This window comes from Empidonax traillii, unplaced genomic scaffold (genome assembly GCF_003031625.1).
Source record: "Empidonax traillii isolate 1590-97213 ecotype Southwest subspecies unplaced genomic scaffold, ASM303162v1 scaffold1241:size257926, whole genome shotgun sequence".
Lineage (NCBI taxonomy): Eukaryota > Metazoa > Chordata > Aves > Passeriformes > Tyrannidae > Empidonax > Empidonax traillii.
In genome coordinates this window covers 186,489-209,276 of record NW_020956434.1, presented here as the reverse complement: position 1 = coordinate 209,276, position 22,788 = coordinate 186,489, and the positions used below count along the sequence as shown (strand labels likewise).

Here is a 22,788-nt window from a genome sequence, read left to right as displayed (position 1 = left end):
ACCCCTCCAGAAAACAGACTCTGGACAGAACCTTCAGCGAGTGAAAATTTATTAAGTGAAAACAACCAACTTGCTGCTATGATGCAATGAAACTGATTCAACAAGGAAAGAGCAGGCCACTACCACTCCAAATCAAATCTGGAACTGGAAATTTATTTTTGTTACAGCGATACAAGGAGGTGGTTGCAAAAGGAACCATCATCAGTAGTCTGAAGTAATAGAGTTTCCTGTAATTTTAAAGCAAAGGAATCACAGTGTTTTGCAGGGTTTGAAAGTCCCAAGAACTACTTGTGTCTAACCTCAAAGTTGGGGTGGTAGAGAAGGGACAGAATTGATCTTGATGCAGTGTTTGTGTAGTGGTAGCACATACCTGGTTACTGAAAGGCAGTATTTCCAGGGTAATTAGTATCTACTGGTATAATGGCCTGGAAAACTAGCTGTATGGAAATTCTCCCGGCTTTGTAAAGTAGAACCCTTAAGTTTAACTGGGGAAAAAACATGCATTTGAAGCCAGATTCAAAAGGATACTCAAAGTAAAGAAGCCTCCTTTAAACTTTCAAAGTACATCTGTACAACACTGTCTGTTTCCATACGCAGAAACTGACTTTCAGCTAAATCTCATAAGACCTTGGTAATCAGGAGTTCTGCTTCACTGGTCCTCAAATACAATTTAATTCCCTTCACTAAACACAAAAAAAACCACCCAGAAAGATGCAAAATGTATATCGAGCACTATAAGAAAATCTTTTTTTTTTTAACAGCATAAGTCCTAATGCATATGGATTTTGAGATTTTTTTTAATAAGGACTGGTTGGCTATTCAAACTGTCAGAAAAACTCTTCCAACACAATGAAGTTAATGCCAAGCATATTTATCAGAATCCACAAGGGAAAAACTGTCAGCTTTCTTCCTGAAAAAAACGAAGACCCATTTACAGAAGCATTCTACACAAATAAAGAGTGTTTAAGTGTTTTATTTGTCCATTTGGAATGATTAGTGTTTATAATCAACAACATAAATCCACCTCTTAGTGAAAAACCTGACAGCTTGTTATTGCCAAACATATTACAATCTGCTGAAGGGTGAAGAATTACAAATATACAAAGGCAAATAACATTATATCACCATTAAATCACATACTCTGTTCATAGCACTTTAATCCTCTAACATTGTAAACTAAGATTACAAAAAAAAAATCAACTTGTCCAGTGATAAAACACATTGTGTTTAGTACACAATATAACAGTACAGTTTGTTACACTAGTGCACTGAAAGGTAAAAAAAATGGACAGCTTCTTTGGGATAACTGCATCATTGCTGATCTCTCTCTTGCCCAAACACTACTTGCAGCCACAGAAGCTACCAGGAAGTCTCCAAAAGTATCCTACTAGGAAAATCCATCACAGCTAAAATACATTTATTCTGAGATATTATACTCATATTACTTGAATATGAGGACCCAAAATTAAATTCCTTCACATTTGGAGTGACCAGTGACATCCCTTATGAAATCAAGTGAGTAATGGACAGATCTGCATCCACACTTCAATCATTAACTGAAAGGGATGTGGAAAACAGGTTTTCATTTTTCACCCAGTTAAGTAAACACAGTTACTTCATATTTGGAAGCTTTCTAAGAGTTTTGAAGTTTAGTGGTCTGAACCATTTTTTAAGATTACTAGCATGTAGAAAATTGAGCAGTATCAGTATAACAGCTAAAAGACAAAGCATTTTCAGTTATTAGAGATGGAACAGTCTCTTCTCCAAAACCTAAGTTGGAAAGTAAAATTTCATAAAAAATTTCCAGGAATGATTTGTATTACATTAACTCTACATGACATGACAACTTCAAAGACTGAAGTTAACACTTACTGGAATCAGCCTTCAAAGTAAAATGGATCAGAAGAATAATCTCTATAACTCTAAGTACACTGCTAATCTTTTTCTCAAGATGTTGCCTGCTACAAATGGCCTCATACAGCAATTACTGCCCTAGCAAGTCTGCAGACTACTCACTTGTCAGTTAAATACGATGTGAATGTGAAAAGTAGATGGACACAAGAGGCATGTTTCATTATGGCAACAGACATCATCTTCATTCAAACCGACCAACGGCAAACAAGAAAAAACATGAAGCCAATTGAAGTTGGAATGTGTGTGAGGGAAATCCCATCCAGTACCTCTTTATATTCTCAATGATTTGCTTTCTTTATAACACAGTAACTTGGGGGAAAAAAATAAAATGAAGCAACAGCAGAATAGAATCCCTCCTTTCTCAAGGATCTGAAGTTCCCTCTGAATTTCACTCCATGATATCTAGGAAGAGTTGAAAAACAGACACTACTGTGTCAATACCACTGCCTGGCTCACTATGCAATTATGTCTGTGTCCACTTGCTGTCACTTACCTACCTTATGAACAGATTGCAGGCTCTTAAGGGCAAAGACTAATTTTTTTTTTATTTTAGTCTACACCAGGAAGTGATGGTATTCCATATCTCCTCTGTGCTACAGTAATATAGTAAAATAACATTGTTATGCTTTAATTATTTTCTGTTCTAAGCTTTAGATCCATCAAAAGTGAGAGATGGTTGCCCAAGTTTCTAGAAACAAAAGGCTGATTTACATGTGACCTGACATAAAAATAAGTACTCTGTTTGCCAGCATCCATGATACAAAGCTATTATTCTTTGCACCATGCAAAAAACCTACAAGGTTATTATCAACAAACTGTAAGTTATGGTATCTTTTCATCCGTTTCAACCCTTTCATTGGAAAGAGGAGGTAGATCAGAAGTAAGGCACATCCTGCACTGCCCGATCAGCCATAAGGCACATTTACATTCCACTGAAAATAGGATCTATTTTAGGGCTGGCAATGCAAGTTGGAAGAAGTAATCAGGAAGAAGTAATCAAATGCACTTGGAGAACTGTAATGTCTAGTCACAGACCATAGCAAAGAAACAGACAAAACATCTTTTTTTTTTTTACTATTGAAAATCTAGGTACTTTATCCAAATGAAACTTGAGAATGATAGACCTACAAAAGTATGGGGCCACTGGCTCAAAAGGCTTACTGGCACTTAATTCCTTTTTTCACAGTGAAAGGAATGGACATAATCATGGAAGCGTTAAAAAAATGCAGCTTAAGAGGCATCTGTCTTCGGTTAACTTCAAAGTTATCTTAAAAGTGAGCTGGTAAGTTAAGATGTTGTTATTAAAAGATATTTAAACCCATGAATTTGTTTTCATCATTACCTTGAACTAAAATTTACCCCCAAAAATCGAAGGGTAAAAATCCCATAGCAACCGGGGGATAAAGTTACAGTCATGTTGACATCTACTCAAGTAAACCTTTAACAAATAATAAGGACAGAATACAGATTCTTTGCCAACAGATCAATCACAGCATAGCATTAAGCTCTCCTCCAAGTTTGAACTGGCTCTTATTCAAAGTAATATGAGAACTGGGTTCTCCAAATGTGAAAGGCACCTCAGCTGGCTTCAACGTGAAAGTTGTCAAACTGTGCAAACTCAAACGAGCGAGTTCCAAGAGCAGCCCAGCCATGCCTTGGTTTAGAAACGGTGACATTCTCCCAGAGCGGATAACCGTTTAACAGTCCTGAGGCAGAATTGCCCTGTCAAAAAAAGGAAAACGTTAGCTTTATAAAATCCAGCATCTGTGTTGACACTGAGCCTACTCACACGGGAGAAAAGACAAAGTAGAGAGATGTCAAGTCAACTTTCAACTACATTTCACACATTTTTCATGCAGAGGTGCTTCTAAATATTGCATAGAGTCCTCCAGTGTCTATCAGCTCTGTGAAACAGATCTAATGCCTTTACAGAGAATATATAAAAAGCTCATCTTCCCCAACTCACAGCTTTACTAACTCAGCGTAGAATCTGAAAGGTAAACTGGTTTTCCCCTTCCACTTGCATAACGCTCCCTCAAACAGCCCTACTGTCTTAAGATATACCTGGCCCTACTTATGATAGATATACCTGGCAATAATTCCTCAGAATTAGGCAGAAGTCAAAAGTAAAGATAGATGTTATTTAGTCATTAAGCTGAGAGGAAGAGCAGATGCAGAACTTTCAAGTATCACTCCAGCTACTTCAAGCCATTGAAATTAAAAACTATTTCAGGAAAAATTACAATTTATCTTGCCAGTGTTCCACTAAACAGTATTTAGAAAAAAGTACTTCAGTTTACTTGTATTTCTTAGTCTGAAAGAAAATTACGGACCCAGGTAAAAGCAAAGAATGTCTTTCAAAAAGGAGTTAATGTAAGAATTTTTTTAAGAGGGCTCTGCACTTCTGTTATTACATCAAAGGTATATTTGGTACAAAATACTTGAGCAGCACAGACGGAAGTTTGAAGCAACGTAATTTTAAAGTTACCATGACTGTCTTGCGTTTTAAGTTATTTATGTTCAGTAAACCTTCAGGTTAATAAATGTCTTGGCCTGTTGGCAATCACTGTCATAAATGTAGGTGTACCCCAGCCAAAACTAAACTACATCTATTCTAGTGACTGACTCAGGTACAAGTGCCCCTTTGTCTCCAAATGTGATAATTTAAGAGAAAAAACACAGCTCCTAATAGTCAATGACATTTTAGCATGAGGGACTCAGTGCATCATTTTAGAAGAGTTATCTTCAGTAGCAGCTCTCCCCAGCTAGGACTGAAGCTTCCCCACATTTCAGACCACACTGCAGTTACAAAGGTTATATTAGACAAGAGGATTAGGCATTTAGAAGAAGGAATCAAGGCCTTTTAGTTACTTGCACAAATGTCACACCCAGGTGAGCACACAGGTATATTTAAAGTAGAATTTGGGAGTACTTTCCTCACCAAGTGACTATGGTCAAAAGGGGTGGAGTGGCGGGGCAAGAAAAAATGTGGGCAAGTTTCTCATTAACTGTAGCCTATTTATACAGCAACATTACGCCCATGCTTTTTTATTACAGTAGAGAACGATGGCAGCTCATCTGAGTTCCCTAGTCCTTTACTAGCTGCACATACAAGCAAGGCCTTAGCCTGCAAAGGGAACTGGTGGGAAATAGATTTGTAAAACAGGCCAGTTTAGTAGTTTACTGTCTTCAGAAAAAGGAAGTCAGATATTTTTTGTTAGCCTAAACAAGAGGTTTGCCTCTCTGGCCCTCCTACCATCATCTTTCAATTCATCTTTCCAGTTATTTTCTATACTTTCTACAGTTTCTCAAGATTTCTTTAAAAACACAGGCAGCAGAACTTGGTATGGTATTTTAATATTGGTTTAAAATAACAGATATTATTTATATTTTAGATAGGATAAACTAAGACAAGTAGACCACCAATAGTATAGCATTGTTTTGTCTAAATCACTTAAGACTGAAGTTTCATAACTGTTTTTCTGGTTTTTTGCCAGTGTCCTTACCTGAATGTTGAGAGTAAGTGTGTGCCATGCATTATCCCGGACACCAGAAAGTCCTTTCATTAATATTTCTTCTCCAGCTGCAAAACATGCTTAAGTTAACAAACTGCTACTTCAGCCTTTTGCTGAAACAGATAAATACCAAGCCAGCAAAAAGAAAATAATATCTATTTTTCAGAAGTGCTCAGGACTGACATTTTACCAATTTCAATTGCAGTATGAAAGGTTTAACAGGCAAACCGGGCTCTACATTATCAGCGCATTCTCCTGTTTTGCCAGGACTGTTTTCCCACTGAAATCTCCAAGGTTCTTGGCAATTTGGCATGAGATGAGGATTTGCTCTATTGAGAGCAGGAGTTCCTGAAGTGTGACAGTAGCTATCACTCTGCTGCTTCTATAGACCTCCTTCTTTATGTATTGTCTGAAACTATTTTAAATCACAGGGTTGGAGTTGCCACATCAACATGTTGCTTAGTTCTACTCAAAATTTAAGCCAAGCAAACATTGGGTGTGGCTGACACCTGGATGGAAGACCTAAAAGTCTTCAGTTATTCAGCAGACAGTTAAAGCTGCAAGGTAATTTAACATTCAGGCTCCCTTCTACAAATCTATAAAGATGACCAAAAATCACTGTACAGAAAAAAATTACGTTGTGTAACAAGTTTCTCAGCCTGAAATATGAGGTGGTTAATAATTTCATCTAGGAAAAATTAGTTTTGACAGCCTGAGAAATTAACTGGATAATGTTGCGATGTCTCATTAAAAATAAATACTGGAGTTGATCCTAAACACAAGTATATTTTCACATATAGCTGAAATTTAAGTTTTTATGGAGTTAGATAGACATTGCAAGAAGCACCAGTATGCTAAGAGAAGATATGTAGAACCTTCTTTATGCTACTTATCCATGGTAAAAAAGGAACACACACACAAACACACAACAATATAGCTTATCAGATATTATCGTATTTGTATTGTATTATTGTAGGTCTAGAAGCTGTATTTGACTAATCAGAAACTACTGAACATTTTAACTTGTGAAGTGATAGGAAGTGCATTTAAACAACATAATCTGCCACTATTTGCAAGAAAAGAACTTTTAACTATTGATGAAGTTTTATGACACACTCTTTCATGTGTCTGTCAAATGCTCTACAGATGAACACGCATGAATGTTAACATCACAGGTAGAATATTCTCTCACTCCACTGAGCTAGGCTAACAGCAGGACGCATGATTTGAAGAAGAAGAAGTAGGCCACTCATCATCATCATCTAAGCCAGACGTATGTACAGTGACTTGCACTGCTCTGCAAGACAAATCCCTGCATTTCACTCAGGATTTTTTTTAATGGGTAGTTAAAGAATACAGATCAAATCTTTCTGCAATTAATACTGTGTCAGAATATGTATGAAAAGCAAAATAGGTTATATTTTCTAATGTAAAATAGGTTTTGTCAGTGAAAAAAGAAAAAAATTGAGAAATCTCGACCTAAGTAGCCAGCCAGTAGCCTTAAGATGCTTTCTCCACCTACAAAAAGTGGCCATCATTAGAGCACAATAGCTTAAATTCATAGTGATGACAACTGAACTACAAAATCTCAATGTTAGCCATTTTTATGAAGGTTTTAAAAAAGACATGTCCATATGTCAGCATCCTCTTGAGCAAAGAGCTGCTTACCTAGGTCACGAGTCACTCTGTAGGTGCCATCTGCAAAAACCCAGAAGAAAACTCCCTTGGTACGTCGAACGTATATCCCACCATTGTCAACTCTTCCTGCAATAAATACGCCCCCATCATGCTGCTTTTCTATGTAGATGTCACAGGTGACTGTCAGGTTCACCCTATAAGAGAAGTTCAGTGTTTTTAGAAGGAAGGAATCAATTTTTTTAAGTTGGCAGTAGGTAGAAGATTATTCCTTATTCAGTACAGCAACCTTCTTGAGGAAAGATTTAGCAATCTTAACAGGGGAGAAGCATAGAACTTGTTTAGACTCATTCCCACATGTGAGTTCATAGATTTTCATAGGCATGGCAATGCTCAGAAACCAACAACAAAACAAAGTGTATTGTCAGCAAATTTCAATTAATTACTAAAATAAAATTTAAAAAAAACAACCCACACCATCAAAAATCTACCAAACAGTACTTTTGCATGCCCACAGAAAAGCTGTCAGGTCTGCAAAATGAAAAGTTGCTTCTAGATAACTAAATCATATCTAAGATTCAAGGTCATAGCACCACATCTGCTAAAATTTGCCATTTCTCTAGGATTTTTAATACAGAGCAAGTCTTAAATAATCCAGACTGCTTGCCCCAAAGCCAAAAGAAATGTTTTTGAAAAAATTCAAATGAGTTGAAATTATTTCATTTTCCTGAGGTGATACTCCAGCTCAACAGTAAGACACTATTTATATACATAATGACAACTGTGACAGAAAATAAAGCAAAGTGATACCAGAACCATCAAAGAGCATTTAGTAAATTTACACAATTTCTTCCTCCCCAAAGTTGCACTACAAGCCTCAAAACCATAAAAATTAAAAGCATTCTGTACCTCTATTAATGTATATTCAAATTAAAAATCTATATCCCATGTCTGAAAGCATTTGCAATATGGATAAAGCCACAAGGTCACATATTTATGAGGTTTATAATTATTCAAGATTATTTACAGAATGCGAAAATACTCTGTGACACCAGCTCAGCTGAGAACTGAATCAAAGAATATCTATTTTAAGATATCTTTTCTCCTCACCTCTAATACAATAGTAATGTTATTAGAAGTATTAGATTCTTGGATATATTCCTTACACAAACAAGATTACTTTCTGGACTCCCTAAGTATTAAACAAGAGAACCCCCACATCCTCCTTAAGTCATTATAAAGAGATTGGAAGCAATGCCTAATTAATTAAATAGCAATGTTTCAGAACGGAGCTAGGCTCAATAAAACAATCAGAGCAAAAAATGAACAAATTCAGAACAAGGGAAAAAAAAGCTTTCACATGCACAAGTTTAAAATGCAAACTAAAACCTAAAAACTAAATACTCCTGAAATTGAATCATAATAAATTGCCACTAACGACTGAAGTCAAATATAATTCCACAGAGAAATTTAGTGCAAGATTGGTTCAGAATTTTAATGGCACACACTAATTGTTGAAAACATCTGCCAGGGACAAGATTAAACTGAGGATGAAGCAAACAAATCTGAGGGCCTGAAATTGAAGACCAGCATTATGAAAAGTTACAGATCAGTAAAACTTGAAGAATCAGCTGATTATTCAGGACACAAGCTTGGTTCTGAAAATAAGATGAAGATTCAGAAAGAAATGGATCAAAATTAAATAATAGGATGTTTTTAGGAATCTCAGTACAATAATTTAAGAATATAGCCTGTGTAGCTGTTATAGGAATCACTGAAAATTATTTACTTGGTGAGGGAAAGTTGATTATATGGGTAATATGAGATTTTTCTTAACAGAGCGCTGCAAAAGAAAGTATCAGATAACTGAAGAACAAGCTCCAGTTACAAGATGATGGTATTCTTCCAGGCTTCAGACCAAAGTGATTCAACCACTTCTCCAGGCCTGAAATTAGAAGTGTGAAGCAAGTCCTGAAAAAGCATTTGGGAGATCATTGATCTAATCAAAGTGAGAAAAACCTGACAGAATGGCTACTTTAAAGAACGTACCAAAAGAATTTAAGCTAGACTTCTTAGTAGAAGAAAAAGTTTTAAGCATGAAGTTTATCATTACTATAAAATCACAATTAGTTAAGAGGACCTTTCCCAAATGCTTATTAATTCTAAATAAACATTATTCTAAAATATGATGCTCGATTATAAATTACCATTACATCTCCTAGAAAGAATTGCAATTGTAATCCTACTCTTTATCAACTCTCAGTTACATTACCCAGAAATAAAACTGGTCGAAGTAGCAGTTGAATCAAAACCACAATTCTAGGAACTGCTCAGAAGATGGCAGTCTGCAACAAATACCACTGCATTATCAATTAAATAGTCTGGGAATTGTAAGATTAATCAAACAGTTATCAATTAATCCAGATAACTCAAAATTATGTAATTTAAAAGTAATCAGGTTTTTTTCTCCCATTTAAAAAATATTGAAACTCGGGGCTGATTTTGAGTTAGGATTTTGACCTGGTCTTTCTAGTATGTCAGATCCATTATTCTGAAAAAATAGTTTGGAAAAAAATATGCCCAGCAGGCAAAAATATCCAAGACAGTGTAGCAGTGGGCCATGTAACCAAGAGATGTGGTGGACTCCCCATCCTTTAAGAGTCATTTAGACAGGCACAGCTGATCTTTGGCCCTGAGCAGGGCTCAGTGACTTTTGGAGGTCCCTATGACATCATTCCTACATGTGTACTGAGAATCTGAATGAAAAAGCACGAGCCCTCTGTCCAAGAGAAATGAGGCTTGAGACAGATTAACTGATCATAACTCACACTGGTAAGGAGGACATTTCCCCAAATGTCACTAGAAAATCATATTTACATACCACTGAAAATTTCCTATGATACTGATGGTCTGGTCTGCATCAGAAACCCAAGTGATGGGCCGCTGAACCACCACCTGGCGGAGTGTGAACACATGATCTCCTGGGTCAGAAGCATTTATAAAGTATTCAAAGACACCTGTCTGATCTGCAAAATTTGGGGCTTCACTGAAAGGTGGATTACCTGTTCAGAAAATAAAATACATATCAACTACAAAACATTATTTTTCTTCTATTTACTCTTGTTTTCAGAAATTTCCCCTGAAAATTTTCTCCAGAATTTTGACCTGTTATATCAAAACACAGTCTCTGAAACTGAAGTTAAGTAGACACCAGTTTTCACAAACACATGAACCAAGTAAATTGCCTTTTTCCCTACCTTCCTTCCAAAAGCTAGTTCACTATAGTTATGAGCTATACCATTTGCATCAAGGATTTTAAAACTGCTAGTGAACATCCTGTTAAGACATAGAGTAAAATACATCTCATTTCAAGTGAAGTATACGGGTGTAAGTTGTTGGAGAAACAGATATAAATAAAAATTTAAAAAAAATTTAAAAAAAAAATTTAAAAAAAAGACCTTCAGACTACTTCATGTAGAGGATTTAAACAGTATAACTTACTGCCTTTCTACATTATGCTTATATCTGCGTGTCAATAAAGCTTTTTCATAAGAGAATTCTCACTTACGTATATTAAAATCATCCTTGTAATTTGAAGGAAAAGGATGAGGTGGAGGCGGCTGTGGGTAAATGCATTTATGTCCTGTCTTGAGTGTGGTTAAAGTGTAGACTTCATCCACATCTAGATCTAAAGAAAATCTTCCCCTCCACACCTAGAATTGAAGAAAGTTTAAGCTGCAAAAATTAAAAAATTAAATGACAAAATACTCAACTTCTTCAATAAACAAGATCCTCTGAAGTCCTGCTTTAGGGCAAATGTCCTGTCTTTTTGCCTCAGCATTTAATATCTCCAGGTTATTTTGAAAACTCCTTTCCCCCAAATTCTTTATTACCTCCAGAAAAGCTTGTATATACCTGATAAAATTATAATCAAAAGGCCTTAATGATGTGCGCCCTAATTTTGCACCTGAAGCACAAAAGTCAAGGAGTTTCAGCAAACGCAGAAGATACATCTGAAATTGAAGAGAAACTCTAATTATAACTGATCAACTCACTTTTACAGGGTGGAGTCGCTGAAAAAGACTGGAGTTTCCAGATTCAAAACCAAGTCTAGAATGCCACACTTGAAGAGTTTCCACCATAAACTACAATAAAACACAATACACAATTTAACACAACAGCAGCAAAATAAAAAACCTTGAATATTCACCTTGAGAAGTATCAGTTCTCCATGGGTAATTAGCTTTTGTTACTTTAAAGTTGTTGATCATGATTAGAGGCCACAACTCTCCTCAGATATCCTCAGATAGCCACTACCTTATACCATATGCCTTACATTTTTATCAATTATACATCAGTAATGTCCTAACATGCAGCAATGTTGTTTTAAAGACAGAAAGCATTGCCATCACACAACACAAACTTTAGCTTCTCTTTTACCAACAATGGTAGCCCTTTGATATAAGCTCTCTGCCTTGGAGTAATCAGACTGAAATAATCTCTTGCTCATTTCACTTTAATGAGACCTTTAGTTTAGTTGCTGGTCCTCTGACATCCATTTTTGAGCAGAGTATTTTGCTTACAGATCTCCAAAATTCTGCGATACTATGGCATATCAATTGCATTAGCTACAGATTTTAATCATACCTAATACCTATAATTAGGGATATAAACAAGCAATCTAGAGCTTGCTTTTCCTAAGCAAACCATTTTATTGCCAATAGTATTGTCCAAGCTATCTTCCCCCTAAAGGAAACCAACGCTGTCAAAATGCTTAAAACTTTGCCAGGTGTGTACAGCCTCTAGTATTGGAGGCTGTTAATTTCTTGCTAATTTGTGGTACTGTCTTGTATGTATTTCGTTATGAATAGTAGTAGGTCATTTTACATGACTGTTCAAGTGTATTCAAGATCTACTTACAAATGACCCTTTGAGGTAGAAAGTTGCTCTCTGAGGTGTGACACTGAAATTAGGCAGTGGAGGCCTGATACACTGAGAGTGATTATGAGTCTGAAGAAAAAAAATAAATTTAACAGAAGGAACATTCATTACTGAAATGTATCACAAGGCAACCCGTATGAAAAACATACAGCATAGAATTGAAATTAAAAAAGCAATCATTTATTTCACTGTTAACATAATAACTACAATTACACTAGTTTTATAATTTTATTTTGAATGCTGATTTTAAAAAAGCACATGATTAAACTTCCTCCCAGAGTGTGTCATCAAATTAAAGTTAATTTGTGATAAAAAGATAAAGATTACATATATACTGGTCTTCACAAAGACTCAATTACCTATTCAAAACTTCAGGTAGGAAAAAGGACCTCTAGTGGACTCACTAACAAAACCACCAGTATGAAAGAACATTCACAGACACTAAAGTACGTAAAGCAAGACAGGTCCCTCATAACAAAACATTCTCTTTCCTAGTTCATTGGAATTGCTGATGCACATACCATAGTTTCAATGATGATGGTAAGGTTTCCTAGACCATCTGTCAGAGCTACAAAACTGCCACCTCCTTCTAAGTGTCCATCCACTTGCAAGTATGACCAGCCTGGCTGAGTAAATTGTGTTGTGTGTGCTGAGTCAATAAAAACAAAAATCAGAATGCAATAAGACTTCATAAAAAACAGTACCATTTTCTTAATTAAATTTCTCACATACATGCTTACACAACAAAAATCTGATTTGGGGAAGAAAGTAATAGAACTTCTAAAACAAATTCTACCTATACAAGAAGAAAGATTAAGGAATTATACTAAGGCACAGTTTAAAACAACAACTCTCTGGCAGACAAAACAGTTAAAATTATACAGGTTATTTAGACAGGAAGAACAAGCTATTACACCTCTATATAAGGTACTCATATATGCAATCTGAAAATTCATCACAGTTTAGATTTTCCCAAATCTCTTTTTTTCTTTAAATAAAGTAAACATTGGAGCCAGAGAAAGCATAGATGTGCATCTCCATGAGGAATAACTAAATAAATAAGGTTTTCAGCATAAAAAAGAGATTATGACCCAGATCCTGAAAATCCTGAGCTACACGGACACTGGAACAACTACTCAGCTGTTATGAACTGTTCATGGGACAGTATGGCCATTTTTGGTTTAATGCTTTTACATATATAGGTAACCAGCAAAAGAAAGAAAAGTAAAGTATTTGTTTTCAAAGTGTTTGCATGGCACTGCAAATCTTACTTGCTCTAGTGAATTGTGGCAAAGACAGTAAAACATTACATACATAAGGACTACTGAGTAGCCAGTAAATCTGTATGTCCAGAAACAAACACTACATGAACACCCTTCGCTTTCCCCAAGCTTAAGGAAATGCTGATTTACACAAGCCAAGAATCTCAAGCAGGGTAAGAATACAGAGGTTCTTTGTTCCATTTTCTCAAATTGAGAAGTGAAGTATCAAATGAAATTGATATTCCTCAAAGATTAAAAATAGAAGAGGGAAAGGAAATATGAAAGCACATTAACCCTTACGTGTACTTTGGATCAAAATATTTTAATAGTAATGGCCGTAAACGCAGTAGCTTATTCATTTCTGCTACATCTAAAGGTCAATACTAAATATTAGTATTTCCTTTGCTATTACATCTTTCTGCTTTCTGTTGAAAGGAAAATTTTTTTCTCCTTTTTTAAAGTATTCACAAAACTTTCCACAAATCTGTCTTAATTTGGAAAAAAAAAACAAACCCACACAAAATAAATTAAAGCTTCAGAAAATACCGTGATGCTCAGTGTCAGATCACCAAACTTTTAACTGCAACATTTTTACCTGTAATCCAAATAGGAGCTTCAACTTTATAATGGCCACTCCATGGCTCTTGTGCTGTCATTAACCCACATCGACCAAAAGGCAACTCTTCATAATAACTAGCCACCAAGTTCCATGCAATTGTCCTGAAAGAAAAACAGCTGTTGGCTCCACTCATATGGACAGCATTATATTAACTTAGTACAAGAATCCATTCCTCTTTTTATTCTAGCATACAATGAAAATAATTAGGGGGACGCGGGTGGGGAGAATATCTTTCCAGCTAAAGGGAAACAAAAAACCACAGGAGAGAAAAATAAAGCAAATCAGCTTCCAGTGTTGAGAGCTTCATCCAAAAATTGTGATAAATTCCCTGGCTATACCATCATAAAAAGTTGCACATTAAAAGAAATACGTATTGAGGGTTAAAGACTCCATTTGTTTGCAGTTTTTTCCTGTTCTGAAGGCAAGAAATTTTGTAAGCAAAATGTATAGCTTTTTGTTGGGGTGTTACTTGGTTGGGGTTTTTTTGATTGACTGTTTATTGTTGTGCATGGTGGTGAGCTTTTCTGGGTAGAGTTTTTTTGGGGAGCAATTAAGTACCACTCAAAAAAAAATGATCCTTTCTTTATCCATATAAATAAAAAACAGAAAATAATTTTAACCAGCATCCTCCACAAGCTGTTGCTATTTTAACAGGTTACTGTCAGGATACTGACAAGGTTAATTACTTCAGGTACTTTCATTTGGTCTTCCCTGAAAATGTTTTGCAAGGATTGTAAACTTTAGACCTGAGAGCCATAAGTATGGAAATACAGCTTAATAGAGCAGTTCTGTAGAAAGAAAAAGCTGGCGAGCTGTTCTGCTGATGCATATGGGTAAGTACAAAGGCCTCATCCTGAAGCCACTGCCATACAAGCATATAAAAAAGACTCTGGATTTCTACAAAAACATGCTTATAAAATAAACAACTCTTGAGTTGTAAACTCAACATGCTCACATCAAACTCGTTCTGCTGATTTCAAACTTAGAAAGAGATGCAGGAAACTCAAGTTCAAAGGAAACAAGCTCAGAGAAAGATAAGCTTCATCAGGAAAATTCTGTTTTCAATACAAAAGCCATGATAATTTCACTGTTGGATATATGGAGTTAGAACGATTCTATGATAATTTATAAATACAATGCATATGCCAGCTGTAAAACGAATGGGACGCATATAACTAGAAAGGGCTTGTAAAAACCGAAAAACATTGGGAAAAGACTGACCCCAAATTAAGACAATAAAGATATTAAGATATTAAAGCACATGAAAGTTAAGAGGCAACCAGAATTACCAGGAATTCACATAGGAAACATTAATCTGTTAGAAAGCTTCAGTTTGCAGAAAAAAGATTTGTAAAAACCAGGTGACTCAAAAACTTCATAAGTATCTAAGTGATTTGTACTGCACCCCACTTCAACGATTTCAGACAAAAACAATCCTCTTTATTGTTTCAAAATAAATTTACAGAAAAACTAAAAGCTTTGAACAATATTGCTTACATCTTGATGACTATATTTTCTTTAATCAGACTTTTTCTTTCAAATTAGTAGTTATTGCACTAAAAACATCAAACTGTATTTACTATTCTCTTCTAAAACTGTGAGTTAAGCAACTTCCCAGTAAAGAGAACAGCTTTCTTCCAGTTTTCAGTTTGGAAAGAAAATGTGCAGATCAGTAAATGGCTAATTACTGAGTGGTTTAGAATGGATTCTGAGGAAGAACTTGAATGGAAAGACTAGCTAATTACATCCATACATACTACTTTTAACTGAAGACAAACAATCTGATAAAGACCTTAAGAAAATATATAAAGACCTTAAGAAAAATACAGACAAATTAGCATTATTGATATTTTTCTCCAATGTTTTTCATGTTGATCGTTTTTCTTAACATTCTCTTTTTAATAATTATTACCAGTCTCAAAGGCATCTGAAATTAGCTGCATAAACCATTGGATGCTATGGACCAGTAACTCAAGAATACATTAAAACCTGTGGAACTTCTATCCCAGGAAAAAATTAAGGACAGCACACTTCATATATTACTATATTTGAATTCAGACTGACGCCAGAGCGAGTTTCAGTTTACCTGCTTTCTTACCACAGCAGATAGATGTCTTATAGAGTTCTTTAAATAATTCTTACACACCAAGTTGTGAAAGTGAGCAACAGTGGACAACACTTACGAGGTCATGTTTCCATTCACGTAGTTTTGGTTCAGAATCCGAGCCCAGCAGCCTGCACCTACTTCATCATTGAAAGTACTGTAATCTTCTGAAGACCATAGTTTCTTCCCAGTTAATATGGCATTTGGCACTGTTTTTGTCCCAGGATAGTGAGCTCTACATAATATTTTAAAAAGAAAGAGCACTTAGGACAAAGGGAAAAATCAATGTTTGGAAGTACATACAGCAGCAATGATTCACCTCCTTCAAACAGAAATGAAAAACAAAATATCTTTGGAATACTACAAGTGGAATAGAAGAAAATGGACCAAGGGGGAGCTATAACAACATTCCAGGGCTTATTGTATTTGCATCAGTAGATTATTTCTTCTAAAATATGACAGCATATAAGTAAACACAGAGTTAAAGATGCTGTGCAATTTCCACAGCTTGTTAAAGCAAAGCTCTGTCCTGAAACTGAGCTTGAAGATTTTCCTAACTAATCTGCTAAATAAAGACATGCTAACTCATAGAATATTAAACAAAACCATAAATAATTGTAAAATCAACAATAAGATACAGTACTAGGCATTATTCTAAGAACTGAACTGCATGAATGTCTTCGGATCTAAACATGAACTTAACTAGTTTTTTTTATAAACTCGTGTTTCAAAAAAGCATGCTATTTGGACTATAGAAGTTACAGAGGTAGAAACTGAAAGGAGCTGAAACTTATAACGAAAGCTAATTTTCCTTTCAAGATCTTCCTTAGTATAAGGAGAGAAGCTTTCTCGCAGTGGAGACTATTGATTATACTCAATCACAACACTGATTCATTGTGCAAGGTTTGTCTGACTGAAATAAAACCTTTTTAAATCACTTGCAGAAAACACTTAGCATATTCACTGAAGACACTAAGTACATACACTAAAATTAAATTATCAGCACTGGAAAGGAAAGCATAAATATTTCCTTTGCTGTTAGCCTGAAACTTGACAAGTTGATACATTCGTGGCAAGGACACAAGAAACACCACTTTTTCTAAGCTGAGTGTTAGGGTTTTTTTTTTTTTTCATTATTTACCCTCTGCTGGACAATGGGCCAGTGTAGTCCTTCATACATAGCTTCACTAATGGAAATGTAACTGATAGTAGAGATTTTAGCTCCATTCTTCTCTGCTGTAGAGATTACTACTGTATAACTCCCCCTTGGCTTGGAAACATAAGTATTACCTCAGTACCAAGCAAAGGTTTTTGTAATGGCATAAAGTGCATAGCTTGCAAAAACAAGGCAGAGAAGCAATAATCTTTCTTTCTACACTCCATATCCTGAAAAGGTGTTTAATATTATGTGTCAACATCCCTGCCAAATAAAAGTTGAAATACGTAAGAGATTATTTAACCTCGTTGTTAAGATTGAATCAGAGCAGGGATGTAAAACTTACACTTGCAAAGAGTTAAGCAACTACAGCTTACTTAGACAGTAAGTAATCCACACATGATCCAAGATTCCACCTGTGAAAAACTGCCAGGATACTGTTCATGTTCAAAATGGCTGGAAGGATTGATTGCAGGGGTAAATGACACTGACTGCCTATCTGTATTTGGAGTAAAAGCCTTCATTTCTATACTTCCTATGGATCAGATATATACAGATGGATGAAAAAGATCGAAGTTGAAGAAAGTAATTAAAATTTATAGCTACTGTAAAATGCAAAGTTAATGTGCAAGTCTTACACACACTTCCATGCAGCCATCAAGTCAGTAATCAATCTCAAATTTAATCTACTAGCATGATATTAGCATTATATGACAAAATCCAGAACTAGTAAAAGAAGTTAGCTGGTTGAACGCTTTCCAAACACAACTTTCTCATCAAAACAAAACTGAAACTATGAATCAAGACATTATTGTAACTCAAAGAAGAATCACAGCCCAAATCCATTTCTGGATCACAACCATTTGAGTAACAGACCAGTGAAGTCAGTAATTCAAGGCTGCATACAAAGCTGTAAAGCTAAAGCACCTTTTGCATACCAGCTACAAAAAGCCCTCAGAATAAAGAGGGTTGTCCAAAAAACCTTCAGTTCATCAAAAGTGCATTCACACCCAGTAGGAACCTTCAATCTAATAGAGGACTCAAAATTCAAAAGAGTTGAGGCTGTAAGCGGGACAATAGCCATGTGATTTGATGTGGGTTAGTAAAAAAGATTATACAATCAATCCTTTCCTTGCAGGTAAGAGTACAGAGAAGTAAAAGCTTGGCTGTGTTAGTTATAAATAAGATGAAGACAGACTATAAACAAACCATCAAGAAAGAAAAAGAGAGAACCCCCTACCCAATCACATCGACCACTCCATGGAGCTCAGAGTCAATCAGCAAGACAAAGGAAATGGGCTCCCACAGTCTATCGCTGGCTATGATCCTCACCTGCTCCAGCCCACGCTTATCCAATGTGTACCTCAACAGCTTGGAAAAAAAAAGGAGAGCAAAGAACAGAGAGAAGGGACAAATAAAAAAGATGTTTTTCAAATTGTTAACACTTTATATTGGGAAAGGCAGCATCTTCTTTTTCAGCACTATTTGAACATACTAAAAAAAAAAAAATTATGTTTCAATTCTTGTTTTTGCAACCTGAACAACAACTGTTACAAGAAACAAAATGTACTAGACTGTCAAGCACAAAAGTGCCTTCAAAGAATGACATTTTCTTCCTCTACCATACCAAACCCCCAAGTACATAACAAAAGGAAAAATTAAAAACATTGGGTTCTTCCTTTCTCACAGACACAAAACTACAGATGAATACAAATGATATCACATTTCATGCAAGATACTCTATTGGCAGATCAGCTGCTTTGATGTTACAATGCTGATGGTTAAGCTACAAGGACCCCATACAGGGCAACTGAATTACAATGTATAAACCTTCCAAAAACACAGTAAATAACTAATTAAGAACATGAGTTGATTCCCCCTATTTTCCCTGCTAATCAGCTATTCCAGTTTAACAGTGAAACAGAAATGAGCTGAGCTCTTTCTAAACACAAGCAACGAAAGAAACATGAAAAAACCCAGATATGTGTACACCTTATTACTCAACTGTGTTGTATTTCAAGCTTTAAAATTGCAACTACCATTCACTTCTCTACAGACATTTTAAGACCTTTGAAGTCAATGAAACAAATCTAAAATGCCAAGTCTAATGATATAGTTTCTTGTAGTGTAGACGTCGCCTCAACAGTGTTTGCTGTACTTGTAAATTTATGCAACATCAAATGCCCAACTATCTTCAAATTAGTCTGTGTATTTCTACCAGATATAATCTTCTGTTACAGGGCACACTATCTGCAGAAAGCAGTGTTGCAAGATTTTTCTTCCACATGTCAGAATATGAACTATGTGCAGTCTGGCAGTAGCCTGAAACATCAAGATTTCCACACCCAAAGTTTTAATTACTTCAGCTGAACATGATGTTACTATTAATAACATTACTAACAGCATACTTATGTGTTGCACTTTTCATTACATCTTTCTTTAGAATAAGGCAGTATTTGGTTTGCAGACTTACACATAAAAAGGGTAACCTATTAAACAATTAGGGGAAGTTCCTGATGACTAGAGACAAACAGTTTTAATGTCCATCTTCAAGAAGGAGGATCTGAAAAACTACAGTGCCATCAAAAACTACAGTCCCCAGGAAGGTCACAGAGCAGGTCTTCCTGGAAGCCATGTCAAAGCCCTGGATGGGTAGGAGGATAACTGGGAACAGCAGCATGGATTTACCAAGGGCAAATCATGTCTGACAAATATGTTTGCTTGCTACAACATGATGATCACCTGTGTGGGCAAAGTGAAATCAGTGGGTGTCATATACCTTGATGTCAGCAAAGCCTTCCACCCAGGTAGATAGAAGAGTGCACTCAGGGACCAGATCACCGGCTTATATAATGAACAATCCCATTTGATGTTTTCAATAAAACTCTGGAAGTTTACATTTCGCTTTCCCTGCAGACAAAGCTTTTGCTTTTCCTGTTAAGCTGTCTAACTTTACTCATGACTTCTCACTTCCACCCTTCTGATTCTCCCCACATCCCATTTACCTTAAATCTACCTTAGATACACTTCAGACTACAAATGGTATTTTAGGCAGGGATAAAGGTCCACGGGGAGCAATGATATCAAGGTAAAAGTTACCTGATGCAAAATCAGAACAGAAAGAAAAACTGAAAATTAAATGAAACACTAAGAGAGGCAAAGGACAGCTCCTTTTTGTGGATGAATGCCAAAGCAATACCTTCAATTATCTTGATAATTTCTAAATAAAACAATATAAATTTGAACCGAGGTCTCCATTCCACACTAAAAAGAACTAAGAAAAAGTCACTGAGAGGTTATAACTGGAAAGAGATTAAAAAAGAATATACAGAAAAGGATTTCTGAGGAAAGAATTTAGGCTATTCAGGAAAACAGACTGACTAGCAGATTTTGCAAACAACTAGACATGGTTATCTAACAGACATACAGATACAGTTGACTTCTAGCAACTTCACGAACCTTAGCCTTTGAAGGACAGATGCCTAAATACTATTATCTTTCACTAGGTCAGCAAGAACTCTGATAGCAGGTATTTTAAAGTCAGCACTGGCTGAGAAACATGGTGTTCTCGTTTTGTACTACCCTTAATTTCTTGACAGATAACACCACTGCACAGGAAAATCTAACTGTTCTTTTTCTGTGATCAGCGGTGGCAGGGGCAGTTGGGGAAAAATCTCTATGACATTCAAGAAAAACCTCTTACAAAAAGAACTATCCTGTTAAAGAAAAACTAAAACACATCTGTGGTTCTAAAGGCACAAGCAATAACAGGTACTTCTAGCCTTGATTCTGTAAAGCTCTTAAAGAAATAAGAACCATACACACTCAGTGCATTCATTCTGCAAGTTGTAATGGCATGGAAATCATTACTAAAACATTTCCTAATGCACTATAACTTGCTAAGGTGCAAGTCTTGCCTAACCTGTGAAAGTTCTAAATTATTAAAACAAAGGAGTTACTCAATGCTGACATTATAATTTGTATTTCTTCAGCACAGGCGATCAGTGTTTACAAGCTCAACACATATGAAAGCAGTTTCTTTATAAAGTCCCTGCTTAACTGACTATAACCCTTGAACCATGCATTAATTTAAACAACGATGAGCATATCACACTTCCTTACACACAGAGGATAACTGGTACACTAGTGACCACAAAAATGTTTTTATAAGGTTATCAACAGAGATAAGTTAACAAATGTAACACAAGTGAGCAATTTATACAGATATAGGTCATTTCCACTTGGAACATGTTGTAATTTTTAAAAAAACTATTTATAGTTTTGAGAAACCAGAGATTACAGAGAAAGCAGGAGAAGCAGAATAAGTATCAAGCCAGCTGACAGAAGCAAGGTAGTAAGAAACTGTATTATGGAACAAGAGCAAAGGAAAACAATCGAGTTGATATTTGCTGAAACTGCAACAGTGGACATTCCTAGCTGTCAAAACTGAGGTAGGTTGTATTAGTTTACAAAGTTTGGATGGGGTTTTTTTACTTCTATTTTACTGTCTGTGTGTGCACTTCTAATATTCTGTTATCAGATATAAGAAACAAAACAGAAAATTCTAGATTTAGGATATGACCAGAAAAATCACAAGCATATACCAGGGAATACCACAAGCACAGCAAGTCCCAGGGTGACAAGTTCCACTGTAAAAGCTCAAGTTCATCTGAAATTAAAACCAACTGCAGACCAAGAATTCAGTCCTAAAGTTGTTCTGGCTCTGAAGATGCACATGCAGATTAGTAAGAAGTTTCCTGTCATTCACTAGTGCTAAGAAGCCTAAAATATAGCTCCTACATTGATACTTAAAAGAAATAATGGAAGAGTGGTAAGGTCAGCTTGCACATGCACTAAAGAGAGGAAGATAAGAAATAATCCATCACCACTGTAGATGATGATGAAAAAAATGGGAACGGCTAGGAATTACGAAGTAAGAATATATGACTCTTGAAAATGAAGAGGAAAACTTACTTAAAGAGAGGAAGCAATAAGCAATGTTTAAAATTCCTCCCTTCTCCCACACTTACCCGACTACCTCAATAGCATCATTAAGATAGGGATCAACTATCATCTCCTTTGAAACGTTCCAATCTCCATCCGCAGCGATGATGCCAATGTTCCTTAGACCCAGTCTGTCCAAAGAATGTCGAAGCACCTTAGTAACAGACAACACCACTTAAAGTACAGCCTTCATCAGTGAGGCAACATGAAAATTTAAGACTGAAAACAATTTAGGAACTGTAGGAGTCATCAGTGGAAGCATATGTCTTCAGACCAAGATGGATAAGAAAAGTTCTCACTTCTCAAATGACAACTAAGACAAAGTTAATGGCAAATATTTTTAAAGCTGAAGGGTTGTCTACGGTATTCAGAGAGTCATTACATAAAATGGGGCTTCTCATCACCTGGATTACTTTTGACACCCCATGTGCATACATATACTCCACTTGGAGACTCTCAACATACTGACTCCATTGCATGCATGCAATTCAGTACACGAAAGTAATGGATTTATCATAAAGTCAGTCACATTAAGTTGATCTAAAAATAATGACTGGTTGGAATGTGGCAGTGGACATACCTCCACAAGTGAAAGAAGCGAAAGTTAACCTGATCTCAAAAAAGTATAATGAGAAAAC

At 35.8% G+C, this 22,788-nt stretch overlaps 1 protein-coding gene across 4 annotated transcripts in view; it reads right to left on the bottom strand.

The window, feature by feature from the left end:
- Positions 1-956: 956 nt before the first annotated feature.
- GALC (galactosylceramidase) overlaps positions 957-22,788 on the bottom strand; it is a 32,906-nt gene continuing 11,074 nt past the window's right edge. For 2 of the 4 annotated variants that reach the window (XM_027906036.1, XM_027906034.1), the window contains exons 7-17: positions 22,177-22,304; positions 16,070-16,225; positions 13,863-13,987; positions 12,527-12,654; positions 11,985-12,074; positions 11,120-11,209; positions 10,633-10,777; positions 9,946-10,126; positions 7,098-7,261; positions 5,421-5,497; positions 957-3,636 (exon numbers count right to left, since the gene is read on the bottom strand). In XM_027906036.1, the coding sequence (XP_027761837.1) occupies positions 3,493-3,636; positions 5,421-5,497; positions 7,098-7,261; positions 9,946-10,126; positions 10,633-10,777; positions 11,120-11,209; positions 11,985-12,074; positions 12,527-12,654; positions 13,863-13,987; positions 16,070-16,225; positions 22,177-22,304 (1,428 nt within the window). In that variant the 3' untranslated portion in view covers positions 957-3,492. Of the gene's footprint in view, positions 3,637-5,420; positions 5,498-7,097; positions 7,262-9,945; positions 10,127-10,632; positions 10,778-11,119; positions 11,210-11,984; positions 12,075-12,526; positions 12,655-13,862; positions 13,988-16,069; positions 16,226-18,386; positions 18,518-22,176; positions 22,305-22,788 lie in introns of all 4 variants that reach the window. The other 2 variants (XM_027906035.1, XM_027906033.1) reach the window with 1 other exon arrangement.